The sequence below is a fragment of the Procambarus clarkii genome, chromosome 14, assembly GCF_040958095.1.
Source record: "Procambarus clarkii isolate CNS0578487 chromosome 14, FALCON_Pclarkii_2.0, whole genome shotgun sequence".
Taxonomy (NCBI): Eukaryota; Metazoa; Arthropoda; class Malacostraca; order Decapoda; family Cambaridae; genus Procambarus; species Procambarus clarkii.
This window is the reverse complement of record NC_091163.1, coordinates 35,417,367-35,437,297: the sequence shown is the minus strand read 5'-3', so window position 1 is coordinate 35,437,297 and position 19,931 is coordinate 35,417,367. Positions and strand designations below refer to the sequence as shown.

At 46.8% G+C, this 19,931-nt stretch overlaps 1 protein-coding gene across 1 annotated transcript; it reads right to left on the bottom strand.

Moving 5' to 3' along the window:
- Nucleotides 1-12,502: 12,502 nt before the first annotated feature.
- Nucleotides 12,503-13,147, bottom strand: LOC138364789 (neurofilament heavy polypeptide-like). Its single transcript, XM_069324763.1, has one exon. The coding sequence runs from the start codon at nucleotides 13,145-13,147 to the stop codon at nucleotides 12,503-12,505; it is 645 nt and encodes a 214-aa protein (XP_069180864.1).
- Between the last annotated feature and the right edge of the window lie 6,784 nt (nucleotides 13,148-19,931).

Genomic DNA, 19,931 nt, shown 5'->3' with positions numbered 1-19,931 from the left:
TCTCTGTATACACCAAGGAACCTGCCACCATATTTACTGGTGTGTGGTGTATGTGGTGGTGAAGATGAGTCTCTTGTCTCTGTATACACCAAGGAACCTGCCACCATATTTACTGGTGTGTGGTGTATGTGGTGGTGAAGATGAGTCTCTTGTCTCTGTATACACCAAGGAACCTGCCACCATATTTACTGGTGTGTGGTGTATGTGGTGGTGAAGATGAGTCTCTTGTCTCTGTATACACCAAGGAACCTGCCACCATATTTACTGGTGTGTGGTGTATGTGGTGGTGAAGATGAGTCTCTTGTCTCTGTATACACCAAGGAACCTGCCACCATATTTACTGGTGTGTGGTGTATGTGGTGGTGAAGATGAGTCTCTTGTCTCTGTATACACCAAGGAACCTGCCACCATATTTACTGGTGTGTGGTGTATGTGGTGGTGAAGATGAGTCTCTTGTCTCTGTATACACCAAGGAACCTTACACCATATTTACTGGTGTGTGGTGTATGTGGTGGTGAAGATGAGTCTCTTGTCTCTGTATACACCAAGGAACCTGCCACCATATTTACTGGTGTGTGGTGTATGTGGTGGTGAAGATGAGTCTCTTGTCTCTGTATACACCAAGGAACCTGCCACCATATTTACTGGTGTGTGGTGTATGTGGTGGTGAAGATGAGTCTCTTGTCTCTGTATACACCAAGGAACCTGCCACCATATTTACTGCTAATGTTATAGTTCTCTATCTGAAGTAAAATATGAGTTATGATCTGTGAATCTGATTTGATGATTTACTACCAAATAAAATGTAGTAGTATGCACACTACACTCAGAAGATATCTTTGAGGTGTTGAAGGATAACTGGACGTTGGTGCATGATAACTGGACGTTGGTGCAGGATAACTGTACGTTGGTGAAGGATAACTGGACGTTGGTGAAGGATAACTGTACGTTGGTGAAGGATAACTGGACATTGGTGAAGGATAACTGTACGTTGGTGAAGGATAACTGGACGTTGGTGAAGGATAACTGTACGTTGGTGAAGGATAACTGTACGTGACCTGAGGAGGGACACAATAAAGCACCAGCTTTATTGACCATAAAGAGAAAGATACAGATAAAGAGACACAATAAAGCACCAACAGGGACACAATAAAGCACCAACAGGGACACAATAAAGCAGGGGACACAATAAAACAGAGACACAATAAAGCACCAACAGGGACACAATAAAGCACCAACAGGGACACAATAAAGCAGGGACACAATAAAGCACCAACAGGGACACAATAAAGCAGGGACACAATAAAGCAGGGACACAATAAAGCAGGGACACAATAAAGCACCAACAGGGACACAATAAAGCAGGGACACAATAAAGCACCAGCAGGGACACAATAAAGCAGGGACACAATAAAGCAGGGACACAATAAAGCACCAACAGGGACACAATAAAGCAGGGACACAATAAAGCAGGGACACAATAAAGCAGGGACACAATAAAGCAGGGACACAATAAAGCACCAATAGGGACACAATAAAGCAGGGACACAATAAAGCACCAGCAGGGACACAATAAAGCAGGGACACAATAAAGCACCAACAGGGACACAATAAAGCAGGGACACAATAAAGCACCAGCAGGGACACAATAAAGCACCAACAGGGACACAATAAAGCAGGGACACAATAAAGCACCAACATGGACACAATAAAGCACCAACAGGGACACAATAAAGCAGGGACACAATAAATCAGGGACACAATAAAGCACCAACAGAGACACAATAAAGCACCAACAGGGGCACAATAAAGCACCAACAGGGGCACAATAAAGCAGGGACACAATAAAGCACCAACAGGGGCACAATAAAGCAGGGACACAATAAAGCACCAACAGGGGCACAATAAAGCAGGGACACAATAAAGCACCAGCAGGGACACAATAAAGCAGGGACACAATAAAGCAGGGACACAATAAAGCAGGGACACTATAAAGCAGGGACACAATAAAGCAGGGACACAATAAAGCAGGGACACAATAAAGCAGGGACACAATAAAGCACCAGCAGGGACACAATAAAGCACCAACAGGGACACAATAAAGCAGGGACACAATAAAGCACCAACAGGGACACAATAAAGCACCAGCAGGGACACAATAAAGCAGGGAGACAATAAAGCAGGGACACAATAAAGCACCAACAGGGACACAATAAAGCACCAGCAGGGACACAATAAAGCAGGGACACAATAAAGCAGGGACACAATAAAGCAGGGACACAATAAAGCAGGGACACAATAAAGCAGGGACACAATAAAGCAGGGACACAATAAAGCAGGGACACAATAAAACAGGGACACAATAAAGCAGGGACACAATAAAGCAGGGACACAATAAAGCACCAGCAGGGACACAATAAAGCACCAACAGGGACACAATAAAGCACCAACAGGGACACAATAAAGCACCAACAGGGACACAATAAAGCACCAGCAGGGAGACAATAAAGCAGGGACACAATAAAGCACCAACAGGGACACAATAAAGCACCAGCAGGGACACAATAAAGCACCAACAGGGACACAATAAAGCACCAGCAGGGACACAATAAAGCACCAACAGGGACACAATAAAGCAGGGACACAATAAAGCACCAACAGGGACACAATAAAGCAGAGACACAATAAAGCAGGGGCACAATAAAGCAGGGACACAATAAAGCAGGGACACAATAAAGCACCAGCAGGGACACAATAAAGCACCAACAGGGACACAATAAAGCACCAACAGGGACACAATAAAGCACCAACAGGGACACAATAAAGCACCAACAGGGACACAATAAAGCAGGGGCACAATAAAGCAGGGACACAATAAAGCAGGGACACAATAAAGCACCAGCAGGGACACAATAAAGCACCAACAGGGACACAATAAAGCAGGGACACAATAAAGCAGGGACACAATAAAGCAGGGACACAATAAAGCACCAGCAGGGACACAATAAAGCACCAACAGGGACACAATAAAGCACCAACAGGGACACAATAAAGCAGGGAGACAATAAAGCGGGGACACAATAAAGCAGGGACACAATAAAGCACCAACAGGGACACAATAAAGCAGGGAGACAATAAAGCACCAACAGGGACACAATAAAGCACCAACAGGGACACAATAAAGCAGGGACACAATAAAGCACCAGCAGGGACACAATAAAGCAGGGACACAATAAAGCACCAACAGGGACACAATAAAGCAGGGACACAATAAAGCAGGGACACAATAAAACAGGGACACAATAAAGCACCAACAGGGACACAATAAAGCAGGGACACAATAAAGCAGGGGCACAATAAAGCAGGGACACAATAAAGCAGGGACACAATAAAGCACCAACAGGGACACAATAAAGCACCAACAGGGACACAATAAAGCAGGGACACAATAAAGCGGGGACACAATAAAGCACCAGCAGGGTCACAATAAAGCAGGGACACAATAAAGCAGGGACACAATAAAGCAGGGACACAATAAAGCAGGGACACAATAAAGCAGGGACACAATAAAGCACCAGCAGGGACACAATAAAGCACCAACAGGGACACAATAAAGCAGGGACACAATAAAGCACCAACATGGACACAATAAAGCACCAACAGGGACACAATAAAGCAGGGACACAATAAATCAGGGACACAATAAAGCACCAACAGGGGCACAATAAAGCACCAACAGGGGCACAATAAAGCAGGGACACAATAAAGCACCAACAGGGGCACAATAAAGCAGGGACACAATAAAGCACCAACAGGGGCACAATAAAGCAGGGACACAATAAAGCACCAGCAGGGACACAATAAAGCAGGGACACAATAAAGCAGGGACACAATAAAGCAGGGACACTATAAAGCAGGGACACAATAAAGCAGGGACACAATAAAGCAGGGACACAATAAAGCAGGGACACAATAAAGCACCAGCAGGGACACAATAAAGCACCAACAGGGACACAATAAAGCACCAACAGGGACACAATAAAGCACCAGCAGGGACACAATAAAGCAGGGAGACATAAGAACATAAGAACATAAGAACAAAGGTAACTGCAGAAGGCCTATTGGCCCATACGAGGCAGCTCCTATTCTATAACCACCCAATCCCACTCATATACTTGTCCAACCCGTGCTTGAAACAATCGAGGGACCCCACCTCCACAATGTTACGCGGCAATTGGTTCCACAAATCAACAACCCTGTTACTGAACCAGTATTTACCCAAGTCTTTCCTAAATCTAAACTTATCCAATTTATATCCATTGTTTCGTGTTCTGTCCTGTGTTGATACTTTTAATACCCTATTAATATCCCCCCGGTTATGTCCATTCATCCACTTGTAAACCTCTATCATGTCACCCCTAACTCTTCGCCTTTCCAGTGAATGCAACTTAAGCTTTGTTAATCTTTCTTCATATGAAAGATTTCTAATTTGGGGAATTAACTTAGTCATCCTACGCTGGACACGTTCAAGTGAATTTATATCCATTCTATAATATGGCGACCAAAACTGAACTGCATAATCTAAATGGGGCCTAACTAGAGCAAGATATAGCTTGAGAACCACACCAGGTGTCTTGTTACTAACGCTGCGATTAATAAATCCAAGTGTCCGATTTGCCTTATTACGAACATTTATGCATTGATCCTTTTGTTTTAAATTCTTACTAATCATAACTCCCAGATCCCTTTCGCAATCCGACTTCGCAATCACAACACCATCTAGCTCGTATCTTGTAACTCTATCATCATTACCTAACCTCAGAACTTTACATTTATCAGCATTAAACTGCATCTGCCAATCCTTTGACCATTTCAAAACCCTATCTAGATCAACTTGAAGTGATAGTGAGTCCTCCTCCGAATTAATTTCCCTACCGATTTTCGTATCATCGGCAAATTTGCAAATGTTGCTACTCAAACCTGAATCTAAATCATTTATATATATTATAAACAACAGAGGTCCCAGGACAGAGCCTTGAGGCACTCCACTTACAACATTTTCCCACTCTGACTTGATTCCATTTATACTAACTCTCTGTTTCCTTTGGTATAGCCATGCCCTAATCCAGCTTAATATAGCACCCCCAATACCATGAGACTCTATTTTTTTAATCAGTCTTTCATGTGGCACTGTATCAAAAGCTTTGCTAAAGTCAAGGTATACAACATCGCAATCCTTACCACTATCAACTGCCTCAACAATGCTAGAATAAAAAGATAACAAATTTGTTAAACATGAACGGCCATTTATAAAACCATGTTGCGACTCAATTATTAATTTATGTTTTTCAAGATGAAGACGAATTTTATTTGCTATTATAGATTCGAGTAACTTTCCCACAATAGACGTTAGGCTAATTGGTCGATAGTTAGACGCAAGTGATCTATCTCCTTTCTTAAAAACTGGTATCACATTAGCAACTTTCCAAAACTCTGGCACTCTGCCTGACTCTATTGATTTATTAAATATGGTTGACAGTGGGTCACAAAGCTCCTCTTTGCATTCTTTAAGCACCCTAGCAAACACTTCATCCGGCCCTGGGGATTTGTTTGGTTTGAGTTTTACTATTTGTTTAAGAACATCCTCCCTGGTAACTGCTAAACTCGTCAACCTGTCCTCGTCCCCACCCACATAGACTTGTTCGGCTGAAGGCATATTGTTAAGTTCCTCTTTAGTAAATACAGATACAAAATATTTATTAAAAATACTACTCATCTCTTCATCACTATCTGTTATTTGACCTGTCTCAGTTTTTAATGGACCTATCCTTTCCCTAGTCTTAGTACGATATAACTGAAAAAACCCTTTAGGATTTGTCTTTGCTTGCCCTGCTATGCGAACTTCATAGTTTCTTTTTGCTTTCCTTATCTCTTTTTTAACATTTCTAACCAGTTGTACGAATTCCTGTTCTAAAGTGACCTCCCCATTTTTAATCCTTTTGTACCAAGCTCTCTTTTTACCTATAAGGTTCTTCAAATTCTTTGTTATCCACTTTGGGTCATTAGTATACGATCTATTCAATTTGTATGGTATACTACGTTCCTGTGCTTTGTTTAGAATATTCTTAAATAAGTTATATATTGAATCCACATCGAAATCCCCATTTAAGTCACCTATCGCTGGGTTCATGTCTCGCTCCAAGACCGGCCCACACCCCATACCCAAGCCTTTCCAATCAATTTGACCCAAAAAATTTCTTAGGCTATTAAAATCAGCTTTTCGAAAATCTGGCACTTTAACAGAATTTTCTCCTACTGGTCTATTCCATTCTATGCTAAATCTGATTTCTTTGTGATCACTGCTCCCTAGCTCACTCCCTATTTCGATGTCACTAATTTGCGTTTCCCTGTTTGTTAACACTAAATCTAAAATATTATTTTCCCGTGTTGGTTCCTTAATGTGTTGCGTAAGAAAGCAATCGTCAATTAATTCTAGAAAATCTTCTGCTTCACTATTCCCTGTTTTGTTCAACCAGTTTATTCCGCTAAAATTAAAGTCACCCATGACATAAATACTGTTAGATCTAGATGCTCTAGATATTTCATCCCATAGATGCTTTGCTTCCATTCTGTCTAAATTTGGTGGCCTATATATTACTCCTATTATAATATTATTTGCTTTTTCGTATAATTCTATCCAAATAGTTTCTGTGTGTGGCTCAGTTTTGATTCCCTCTTTGAGACTACATTTCAAATTGTCCCTAACATATATGGCTACTCCCCCTCCTCGTCTAATATATCTATCTGTGTGAAATAGTTTAAAACCATTTATTTGATATTCAGCTAATAGTTCTCTATTTTCTACATTCATCCACGTTTCGGTAAGTGCAATAATATCTATTTTTTCTGTGCAGACAAGAGCATTTAATTCGTTAATTTTATTTCTTAGACTTCTACTGTTAGTGTAATATACCCTAAGTGAATTGTTATTTTGCGGACCTTCTCTTTCCCTGATCGTTTTGCCAATTCCTTTCTCCCACAAACAGGTACTTTTATTACCTCCTTCCTCCAAATCAATTCCCATACCTCTATCTACTAACAGTTTAAACCCAAACAAACACCTCTAACCACTTCTTCTAGCGAGTTCGCAACAGCAACAACCCCAGCTCTCGATAGATGCACCCCATCACGAGCATACATTTCATTTCTTCCATAGAAGTGTTCCCAGTTGTCTATGAAAGATATTGCATTTGATTTGCAATATCTTTCCAGCCGGCAATTGACACCAAGTGCCCTCGATATCCATTCATTTCCCACTCCCTTTCTTGGAAGAATGCCACATATGATCGGGATTCCTCCCTTGCACCTAACTAACTCTATGGCTGTTTTATACCTCTGAATCAGTTCCTCACTCCTGACTCGACCAACATCATTTCCTCCCACGCTAATGCAAATAATGGGATTGTTCCCATTACCAGCCATAATATCATTCATGTTGTTTATAATATCACCAATGCCAGCTCCGGGATAGCAAACCCTTAACCTGTTCCCCCTATCTCTAGCACAAAACGTTCTATCCAAATACCTTATCTGGGAATCTCCCACAACTAATGTTTGCTTAGGTACTTCCTTTACTTTCTGAGGGGCCTGCGCTTCCTTTCTCTTCGTTGCTTTCCCTTTTGCGCGATCCACAGTCTCTCCACAGCACTCGTCCTCCAAAACGTCAAATGAATTAGAAGTTGCTATGGCGTTTGAAGGCGGCTTTATCAAAGTCTTCTTAAGGCCCCTGTCTTTCACAACTCTCCAAGACGAGGTCCCTTTACTGCTGGTCTCCTCCTTCGTTACTTCTCGTTGTTTTTTGAGCTGACGCACCTCCTCCCGCAGAGAGTCCAACTCTGTCCTCAGGGCTCCCACTAGAGTCACCAGGTCCTTAACTACAACTTCCATATTGCTATGAAAATATTACAACACCCAGGAGCTCCGGTTAACACAACCTCTCACTGTGACTTCGAAGTGAGAGACAATAAAGCAGGGACACAATAAAGCACCAACAGGGACACAATAAAGCACCAGCAGGGACACAATAAAGCAGGGACACAATAAAGCAGGGACACAATAAAGCAGGGACACAATAAAGCAGGGACACAATAAAGCAGGGACACAATAAAACAGGGACACAATAAAGCAGGGACACAATAAAGCAGGGACACAATAAAGCACCAGCAGGGACACAATAAAGCACCAACAGGGACACAATAAAGCACCAACAGGGACACAATAAAGCACCAACAGGGACACAATAAAGCACCAGCAGGGAGACAATAAAGCAGGGAGACAATAAAGCAGGGACACAATAAAGCACCAACAGGGACACAATAAAGCAGGGACACAATAAAGCACCAACAGGGACACAATAAAGCACCAGCAGGGACACAATAAAGCACCAACAGGGACACAATAAAGCAGGGACACAATAAAGCACCAACAGGGACACAATAAAGCAGAGACACAATAAAGCAGGGGCACAATAAAGCAGGGACACAATAAAGCAGGGACACAATAAAGCACCAGCAGGGACACAATAAAGCACCAACAGGGACACAATAAAGCACCAACAGGGACACAATAAAGCACCAACAGGGACACAATAAAGCAGGGGCACAATAAAGCAGGGACACAATAAAGCAGGGACACAATAAAGCACCAGCAGGGACACAATAAAGCACCAACAGGGACACAATAAAGCAGGGACACAATAAAGCAGGGACACAATAAAGCAGGGACACAATAAAGCACCAGCAGGGACACAATAAAGCACCAACAGGGACACAATAAAGCACCAACAGGGACACAATAAAGCAGGGAGACAATAAAGCAGGGACACAATAAAGCAGGGACACAATAAAGCACCAACAGGGACACAATAAAGCAGGGAGACAATAAAGCACCAACAGGGACACAATAAAGCACCAACAGGGACACAATAAAGCAGGGACACAATAAAGCACCAGCAGGGACACAATAAAGCACCAACAGGGACACAATAAAGCAGGGACACAATAAAGCAGGGACACAATAAAACAGGGACACAATAAAGCACCAACAGGGACACAATAAAGCAGGGACACAATAAAGCAGGGGCACAATAAAGCAGGGACACAATAAAGCAGGGACACAATAAAGCACCAACAGGGACACAATAAAGCACCAACAGGGACACAATAAAGCAGGGACACAATAAAGCGGGGACACAATAAAGCACCAGCAGGGTCACAATAAAGCAGGGACACAATAAAGCAGGGACACAATAAAGCAGGGACACAATAAAGCAGGGACACAATAAAGCAGGGACACAATAAAGCACCAGCAGGGACACAATAAAGCACCAACAGGGACACAATAAAGCACCAACAGGGACACAATAAAGCACCAACAGGGGCACAATAAAGCAGGGACACAATAAAGCACCAGCAGGGACACAATAAAGCAGGGACACAATAAAGCAGGGACACAATAAAGCAGGGACACAATAAAGCACCAGCAGGGACACAATAAAGCACCAACAGGGACACAATAAAGCACCAACAGGGACACAATAAAGAAGGGACACAATAAAGCACCAGCAGGGACACAATAAAGCACCAACAGGGACACAATAAAGCACCAACAGGGGCACAATAAAGCAGGGACACAATAAAGCACCAACAGGGACACAATAAAGCACCAACAGGGGCACAATAAAGAAGGGACACAATAAAGCACCAGCAGGGACACAATAAAGCACCAACAGGGGCACAATAAAGCAGGGACACAATAAAGCACCAGCAGGGACACAATAAAGCAGGGACACAATAAAGCACCAACAGGGACACAATAAAGCAGGGACACAATAAAGCACCAACAGGGGCACAATAAAGGTGGGACACAATAAAGCACCAACAGGGGCACAATAAAGCAGGGACACAATAAAGCACCAGCAGGGACACAATAAAGCAGGGACACAATAAAGCAGGGACACAATAAAGCACCAACAGGGGCACAATAAAGCACCAACAGGGACACAATAAAGCAGGGACACAATAAAGCACCAACAGGGACACAATAAAGCAGGGACACAATAAAGCACCAACAGGGACACAATAAAGCAGGGACACAATAAAGCACCAACAGGGACACAATAAAGCACCAACAGGGACATAATAAAGCAGGGACACAATAAAGCACCAACAGGGACACCATAAAGCACCAACAGGGACACAATAAAGCACCAACAGGGACACAATAAAGCAGGGACACAATAAAGCACCAACAGGGACACAATAAAGCAGGGACACAATAAAGCAGGGACACAATAAAGCACCAACAGGGACACAATAAAGCAGGGACACAATAAAGCACCAACAGGGACACAATAAAGCAGGGACACAATAAAGCACCAGCATAAGAACATAAGAACATAAGAACATAAGAACAAAGGTAACTGCAGAAGGCCTATTGGCCCATACGAGGCAGCTCCTATTCTATAACCACCCAATCCCACTCATATACTTGTCCAACCCGTGCTTGAAACAATCGAGGGACCCCACCTCCACAATGTTACGCGGCAATTGGTTCCACAAATCAACAACCCTGTTACTGAACCAGTATTTACCCAAGTCTTTCCTAAATCTAAACTTATCCAATTTATATCCATTGTTTCGTGTTCTGTCCTGTGTTGATACTTTTAATACCCTATTAATATCCCCCCGGTTATGTCCATTCATCCACTTGTAAACCTCGACCAACAGGGACACAATAAAGCACCAACAGGGACACAATAAAGCACCAACAGGGACACAATAAAGCAGGGACACAATAAAGCAGGGACACAATAAAGCAGGGACACAATAAAGCAGGGACACAATAAAGCAGGGACACAATAAAGCACCAACAGGGACACAATAAAGCACCAACAGGGGCACAATAAAGTAGGGACACAATAAAGCACCAGCAGGGACACAATAAAGCAGGGACACAATAAAGCAGGGTCACAATAAAGCACCAACAGGGACACCATACTCAGCTCACCTGACCTCTCCTCAACCCAATCATCAGCCTTCAGGTATTATGCTGTCATTTCTATTTAAGTTTTGGCGCGTTGACGGTGAGTCAGCCCCGTGTGGCCAGCTGTGAGTCACGCCTGGGGCCTTGACCACACCTGATGTGGCCAGCTGTGAGTCACGCCTGGGGCCTTGACCACACCTGATGTGGCCAGCTGTGAGTCACGCCTGGGGCCTTGACCACACCTGATGTGGCCAGCTGTGAGTCACGCCTGGGGCCTTGACCACACCTGATGTGGCCAGCTGTGAGTCACACCTGGGGCCTTGACCACACCTGATGTGGCCAGCTGTGAGTCACGCCTGGGGCCTTGACCACACCTGGTGTGGCCAGCTGTGAGTCACGCCTGGGGCCTTGACCACACCTGATGTGGCCAGCTGTGAGTCACGCCTGGGGCCTTGACCACACCTGGTGTGGCCAGCTGTGAGTCACGCCTGGGGCCTTGACCACACCTGGTGTGGCCAGCTGTGAGTCACGCCTGGGGCCTTGACCACACCTGGTGTGGCCAGCTGTGAGTCACGCCTGGGGCCTTGACCACACCTGGTGTGGCCAGCTGTGAGTCACGCCTGGGGCCTTGACCACACCTGGTGTGGCCAGCTGTGAGTCACGCCTGGGGCCTTGACCACACCTGGTGTGGCCAGCTGTGAGTCACGCCTGGGGATTGACCACACCTGGTGTGGCCAGCTGTGAGTCACGCCTGGGGCCTTGACCACACCTGATGTGGCCAGCTGTGAGTCACGCCTGGGGCCTTGACCAGACCTGGTGTGGCCAGCTGTGAGTCACACCTGGGGCCTTGACCACACCTGGTGTGGCCAGCTGTGAGTCACGCCTGGGGCCTTGACCAGACCTGGTGTGGCCAGCTGTGAGTCACGCCTGGGGCCTTGACCAGACCTGGTGTGGCCAGCTGTGAGTCACGCCTGGGGCCTTGACCACACCTGGTGTGGCCAGCTCTGAGTCACGCCTGGGGCCTTGACCACACCTGGTGTGGCCAGCTCTGAGTCACGCCTGGGGCCTTGACCACACCTGGTGTGGCCAGCTGTGAGTCACGCCTGGGGCCTTGACCACACCTGGTGTGGCCAGCTCTGAGTCACGCCTGGGGCCTTGACCACGCCTGGGGCCTTGACCACACCTGGTGCGGCCAGCTCTGAGTCACGCCTGGGGCCTTGACCACACCTGGTGTGACCAGCTCTGAGTCACGCCTGGGGCCTTGACCACACCTGGGGTGGCCAGCTCTGAGTCACGCCTGGGGCCTTGACCACACCATGTGTGGCCAGCTCTGAGTCACGCCTGGGGCCTTGACCACGCCTGGGGCCTTGACCACCCCTGGTGTGGCCAGTTCTGATTCACACCTGGGGCCTTGACCACGCCTGGGGTCTTGACCACGCCTGGTGTGGCCAGCTCTGAGTCACGCATGGGACCTTGACCACACCATGTGTGGCCAGCTCTGAGTCACGCCTGGGGCCTTGACCACGCCTGGGGCCTTGACCACGCCTGGGGCCTTGACCACGCCTGGGGCCTTGAGCACGCCTGGGGCATTGACCATCCCTGAGGCCTTGACCATCTCTAGGGCATTGACCACGCCTCGAGCCTTGAGCATTCCTGGGCATTGACTACTTCTGGAGTTTTGACTATCCCTGGGACATTGACCACAACTGGGGCATTGACCACGCCTGCATGGGGCCTTGAGCATCCCTGGGACCTTGACCACGCCTGGGGCATTGACCACGCCTGGGGCCTTGACCATTCCTGGGGAATTTACCACACCTGGAGTTTTGACCATCCCTGGGGCATTGACCATGCCTGGGGCATTGACTACACCTGGGGCCTTGACCATCCCTTGGGCATTGACCACACCTGGGGCCTTGACCATTCCTGGGGCATTGACAACACCTGGAGCCTTGACCGTTTTTTGGGCATTGACCACGCATAGGGTCATGACAGTCCCTGGGGCCTTGACCACGTCAGGGGCCTTGACCATTCCTTGGGCCTTGACCACGTCTGAGGCCTTGACCATCCCTGGGGCATTGACCACACCTGGGGTGTTGACCATCCTTGGGGGTCTTGACCACGCCTCGGGGCCTTGACCACGCCTGGGCTCTAGACCATCCCGGAGGCATTAACCAAGTCTGTGGCCTTGTCCACGCTTGGAGACCTTGACAACGCTTCCGGCATTTACCACGCATGGGGCCTTGACCACGCCTGGGACCTTGACCACGCCTGGGGCCTTGAGCATCCCTGGGGTCTTGACCATGCCTGGGTCAAAGGCATGGTCAAAGCCCCAGCCCCAAACCATAACAAACTCTGTCTTGAGACAACACACAGCCCCGTGCTTAAGTCCCTTAACATGCTAAACACACACTCACTCCACACATTCTCATGTGCTATCTATTTATTTATTTATTTATTTATTTATTTATATATATACAAGAAGGTACATTGGGTTTGTGAGAATACATTGGATAGTACAGTATTTACATTCTTGTAAAGCCACCAGTACGCGCAGCGTTTCGGGCAGGTCCTTAATCTAGCAGATAATTTTAAGTAGGTAATTTCAATCAGAATTGATAAATGATAAAGATACATTACAAGAGAAAAATGAGATGAGAGAGATAAGTAGGTATATTAAAGCACATTGTTATATTAAAGCTCTGATTGATTACATTGACAGCTTGATTAGTAATTTAAACAAGGTTAATAGACACCATACAGCAGATTGACAGCACATATAAGACAGCAATGATCACAATGGTAAAGATGTTCAGAATGGGTACATAAAGATTGGGAGACTGGGTAGCAAAAGATACAGATAAACAAGATTTATAAACACCATACAACAACCTTGTTCCTAAATGATAATCTTGAGCTGAAACTTTTCCTTGATAGATGTAATAGAACCCATCAGCACCACACCAGAAATATATATATCTTTGATATCCCCAGAGTCAGACTATATCTGTACCAACACACCAACAAATATCCCCAGAGTCAGAGTAAATCTGTACCAACACACCAACAAATATCCCCAGAGTCAGAGTAAATCTGTACCAACACACCAACAAATATCCCCAGAGTCAGACTATATCTGTACCAACACACCAACAAATATCCCCAGAGTCAGAGTAAATCTGTACCAACACACCAACAAATATCCCCAGAGTCAGAGTAAATCTGTACCAACACACCAACAAATATCCCCAGAGTCAGAGTAAATCTGTACCAACACACCAACAAATATCCCCAGAGTCAGAGTAAATCTGTACCAACACACCAACAAATATCCCCAGAGTCAGAGTAAATCTGTACCAACACACCAACAAATATCCCCAGAGTCAGAGTAAATCTGTACCAACACACCAACAAATATCCCCAGAGTCAGAGTAAATCTGTACCAACACACCAACAAATATCCCCAGAGTCAGAGTAAATCTGTACCAACACACCAACAAATATCCCCAGAGTCAGACTAAATCTGTACCAACACACCAACAAATATCCCCAGAGTCAGAGTAAATCTGTACCAACACACCAACAAATATCCCCAGAGTCAGACTAAATCTGTACCAACACACCAACAAATATCCCCAGAGTCAGAGTAAATCTGTACCAACACACCAACAAATATCCCCAGAGTCAGAGTAAATCTGTACCAACACACCAACAAATATCCCCAGAGTCAGAGTAAATCTGTACCAACACATAAAAGGGTCCAGACTATGGAACTCACTCCCTGATGAATTAACAAATTGTCCAACTCTTCCCCAGTTCAAAAGTCACACCAAAAAGTACTTAATTTCCTGCTCATAGTTTCCTGCCTTGTGCTTCCCTGATATGTTAGATTATTAAGGACCTGCCACAAACACTATGCCTCTTACTGGCTTGGTATCAATATATATATATATATATATATATATATATATATATATATATATATATATATATATATATATATATATATATATATATATATATATATATATATATATATATATATATATATATATATATATATATATATAATTTGTTGCACTTACTGACCTACACAAACATTTGATCTAAGAAAGTCATTTGGTGTTTTCATTAACATTTGCGCGTGTGCCAGTAGAGAAGGCAAGACTTGGTGCACCTGTTGGGCCTCACCAACTATAACATACACAAGACAAACATCACCTTCGTTACACATTGTTAAACTGAAGGTGAGACTGTCTCCTCAAATGTTCATCCACGCATTTGTTCACCTTGAATGTGTAGACTTGATATTGCACTTGACCTCCTTGTTCTGAAGACAGGTGTTGACCTCTACAGGTGCGAGACGCGGGACTGATGTATTTCTAACGTGCATGTTAATGATGACCCTGGGGGACATCAATACATGACCCTGGCGGACATCAATACATGACCCTGGCGGACATCAATACATGACCCTGGGGGACATCAATACATGACCCTGGCGGACATCAATACATGACCCTGGGGGACATCAATACATGACCCTGGGGGACATCAATACATGACCCTGGGGGACATCAATACATGACCCTGGGGGGACACCAATACATGACCCTCGGGGACATCAATACATGACCCTCGGGGACATCAATACATGACCCTGGCGAACATCAATACATGACCCTGGGGGACATCAATACATGACCCTGGGGGACATCAATACATGACCCTGGGGGACACCAATACATGACCCTCGGGGACATCAATACATGACCCTGGGGGACATCAATACATGACCCTGGGGGGACATCAATACATGACCCTGAGGGGACACCAATACATGACCCTGGAGGACATCAATACATGACCCTGGGGGACATCAATACATGACCCTGGGGGGACATCAATACATGACCCTGGGGGACATCAATACATGACCCTGGGGGACATCAATACATGACCCTGGGGGGACACCAATACATGACCCTGGAGGACATCAATACATGACCCTGGGGGACATCAATACATGACCCTGGGGGGACACCAATACATGACCCTGGGGGACATCAATACATGACCCTGGTGAACATCAATACATGACCCTGGGGGACATCAATACATGACCCTGGGGGACATCAATACATGACCCTGGGGGGACATCAATACATGACCCTGGTGGACATCAATACATGACCCTGGTGAACATCAATACATGACCCTGGGGGGACATCAATACATGACCCTGGTGGACATCAATACATGACCCTGGGGGGACATCAATACATGACCCTGGTGAACATCAATACATGACCCTGGGGGACATCAATACATGACCCTGGGGGACATCAATACATGACCCTGGGGGGACATCAATACATGACCCTGGTGGACATCAATACATGACCCTGGTGAACATCAATACATGACCCTGGGGGGACATCAATACATGACCCTGGTGGACATCAATACATGACCCTGGTGGACATCAATACATGACCCTGGGGGGACATCAATACATGACCCTGGTGGACATCAATACATGACCCTGGGGGGACATCAATACATGACCCTGGTGAACATCAATACATGACCCTGGGGGGACATCAATACATGACCATGGTGAACATCAATACATGACCCTGGTGGACATCAATACATGACCATGGTGAACATCAATACATGACCCTGGGGGGACATCAATACATGACCCTGGGGGACATCAATACATGACCCTGGGGGGACATCAATACATGACCATGGTGAACATCAATACATGACCCTGGTGGACATCAATACATGACCATGGTGAACATCAATACATGACCCTGGGGGACATCAATACATGACCCTGGTGAACATCAATACATGACCCTGGGGGGACATCAATACATGACCCTGGGGGGACATCAATACATGACCATGGTGAACATCAATACATGACCCTGGGGGACATCAATACATGACCCTGGGGGGACATCAATACATGACCATGGTGAACATCAATACATGACCCTGGGGGGACATCAATACATGACCCTGGGGGGACATCAATACATGACCCTGGGGGACATCAATACATGACCCTGGGGGGACATCAATACATGACCCTGGAGGACATCAATACATGACCCTGGGGGGACATCAATACATGACCCTGGGGGACATCAATACATGACCCTGGGGGGACATCAATACATGACCATGGTGAACATCAATACATGACCATGGTGAACACCAATACATGACCCTGGGGGGACATCAATACATGACCCTGGGGGACATCAATACATGACCCTGGGGGGACATCAATACATGACCCTGGTGAACATCAATACATGACCATGGTGGACATCAATACATGACCCTGGGGGACATCAATACATGACCCTGGGGGGACATCAATACATGACCCTGGTGAACATCAATACATGACCATGGTGGACATCAATACATGACCCTGGTGAACACCAATACATGACCCTGGTGAACATCAATACATGACCCTGGTGAACATCAATACATGACCCTGGTGAACATCAATACATGACCATGGTGGACATCAATACATGACCATGGTGGACATCAATACATGGTGAACATCAATACATGACCCTGGTGGACATCAATACATGACCATGGTGGACATCAATACATGGTGGACATCAATACATGACCCTAGTGAACATCAATACATGACCCTGGGGGACACCAATACATGACCATGGTGGACATCAATACATGACCCTGGCGGACATCAATACATGACCCTAGTGAACATCAATACATGACCCTAGTGAACATCAATACATGACCCTGGTGGACATCAATACATGACCCTGGTGGACATCAATACATGACCCTGGTGGACATCAATACATGACCCTGGGGGACACCAATACATGACCATGGTGGACATCAATACATGACCCTGGCGGACATCAATACATGACCCTAGTGAACATCAATACATGACCCTAGTGAACATCAATACATGACCCTGGGGGACATCAATACATGACCCTAGTGAACATCAATACATGACCCTGGGGGACATCAATACATGACCATGGTGGACATCAATACATGACCATGGTGGACATCAATACATGACCCTGGTGAACATCAATACATGACCATGGTGGACATCAATACATGACCATGGTGGACATCAATACATGACCATGGTGGACATCAATACATGGTGGACATCAATACATGGTGGACATCAATACAGCTTGCATCAATACAGCTTGCATCAATACAGCTTGCATCAGAAGTTACACCGCGCACAATACCTCTCCTTAATGGTTGACTATAATATTCTGCTGTATATGTAAGTACTCCCAATATTGTTTTATGGCATTGTTGGAATGGTTGAGGGAGGCGAGCTGCCTGTGACCCGCTGCCAGCTGGGGCCACCAGATTGTTGTGGTTGGCGGCGGTGTGGCGCTCTGGGGACCCACGCCCGCGGCACGCATCAAAGGAAGAATGTCGAGTTTTATGCTGTCCCGCGTCTTCCAGTCTTGTGGGGGTGTGGCTCTTGTGGGGTGCGGCTCTTGTGGGGTGAGGCTCTTGTGGGGGTGCATCTCTTGTGGGGTGCGGCTCTTGTGGGGGTGCATCTCTTGTGGGGTGCGGCTCTTGTGTGGTGCATCTCTTGTGGGGTGCGGCTCTTGTGGGGTGAGGCTCTTGTGGGGTGCGGCTCTTGTGGGGGTGCATCTCTTGTGGGGTGCGGCTCTTGTGTGGTGCATCTCTTGTGGGGTGCGGCTCTTGTGGGGTGAGGCTCTTGTGGGGTGAGGCTCTTGTGGGGGTGCATCTCTTGTGGGGTGCGGCTCTTGTGTGGTGCATCTCTTGTGTGGTGCGGCTCTTGTGGGGTGAGGCTCTTGTGGGGTGCGGCTCTTGTGGGGTGCGGCTCTTGTGTGGTGCGGCTCTTGTGTGGTGCGGCTCTTGTGGGGTGAGGCTCTTGTGTGGTGCGGCTCTTATGGGGTGAGGCTCTTGTGTGGTGCGGCTCTTGTGTGGTGCGGCTCTTGTGTGGTGCGGCTCTTGTGTGGTGCGGCTCTTGTGGGGGTGTGGCTCTTGTGGGGTGCGGCTCTCGTGGGGTGAGGCTCTTGTGGGGTGAGGCTCTTGTGGGGTGAGGCTCTTGTGGGGTGCGGCTCTTGTGAGGTGCGGCTCTTGTGTGGTGCGGCTCTTGTGTGGTGCGGCTCTTGTGGGGTGAGGCTCTTGTGTGGTGCGGCTCTTGTGGGGTGAGGCTCTTGTGTGGTGCGGCTCTTGTGTGGTGCGGCTCTTGTGTGGTGCGGCTCTTGTGGGGGTGTGGCTCTTGTGGGGTGCGGCTCTTGTGGGGTGCGGCTCTTGTGGGGTGCGGCTCTTGTGGGGTGCGGCTCTTGTGGGGTGCGGCTCTTGTGGGGTGCGGCTCTTGTGGGGTGCATCTCTTGTGGGGTGCATCTCTTGTGGGGTGCGGCTCTTGTGTGGTGCATCTCTTGTGGGGTGAGGCTCTTGTGGGGGTGCATCTCTTGTGGGGTGCGGCTCTTGTGGGGTGTGGCTCTTGTGTGGTGCATCTCTTGTGGGGTGTGGCTCTTGTGGGGTGCGGCTCTTGTGGGGTGCGGCTCTTGTGTGGTGAGGCTCTTGTGGGGTGCATCTCTTGTGGGGTGAGGCTCTTGTGTGGTGCGGCTCTTGTGGGGTGCATCTCTTGTGGGGTGCGGCTCTTGTGGGGTGCGGCTCTTGTGTGGTGCATCTCTTGTGGGGTGCGGCTCTTGTGGGGTGCGGCTCTTGTGTGGTGAGGCTCTTGTGGGGTGAGGCTCTTGTGTGGTGCGGCTCTTGTGGGGTGCATCTCTTGTGGGGTGCATCTCTTGTGGGGTGCGGCTCTTGTGTGGTGCATCTCTTGTGGGGTGCGG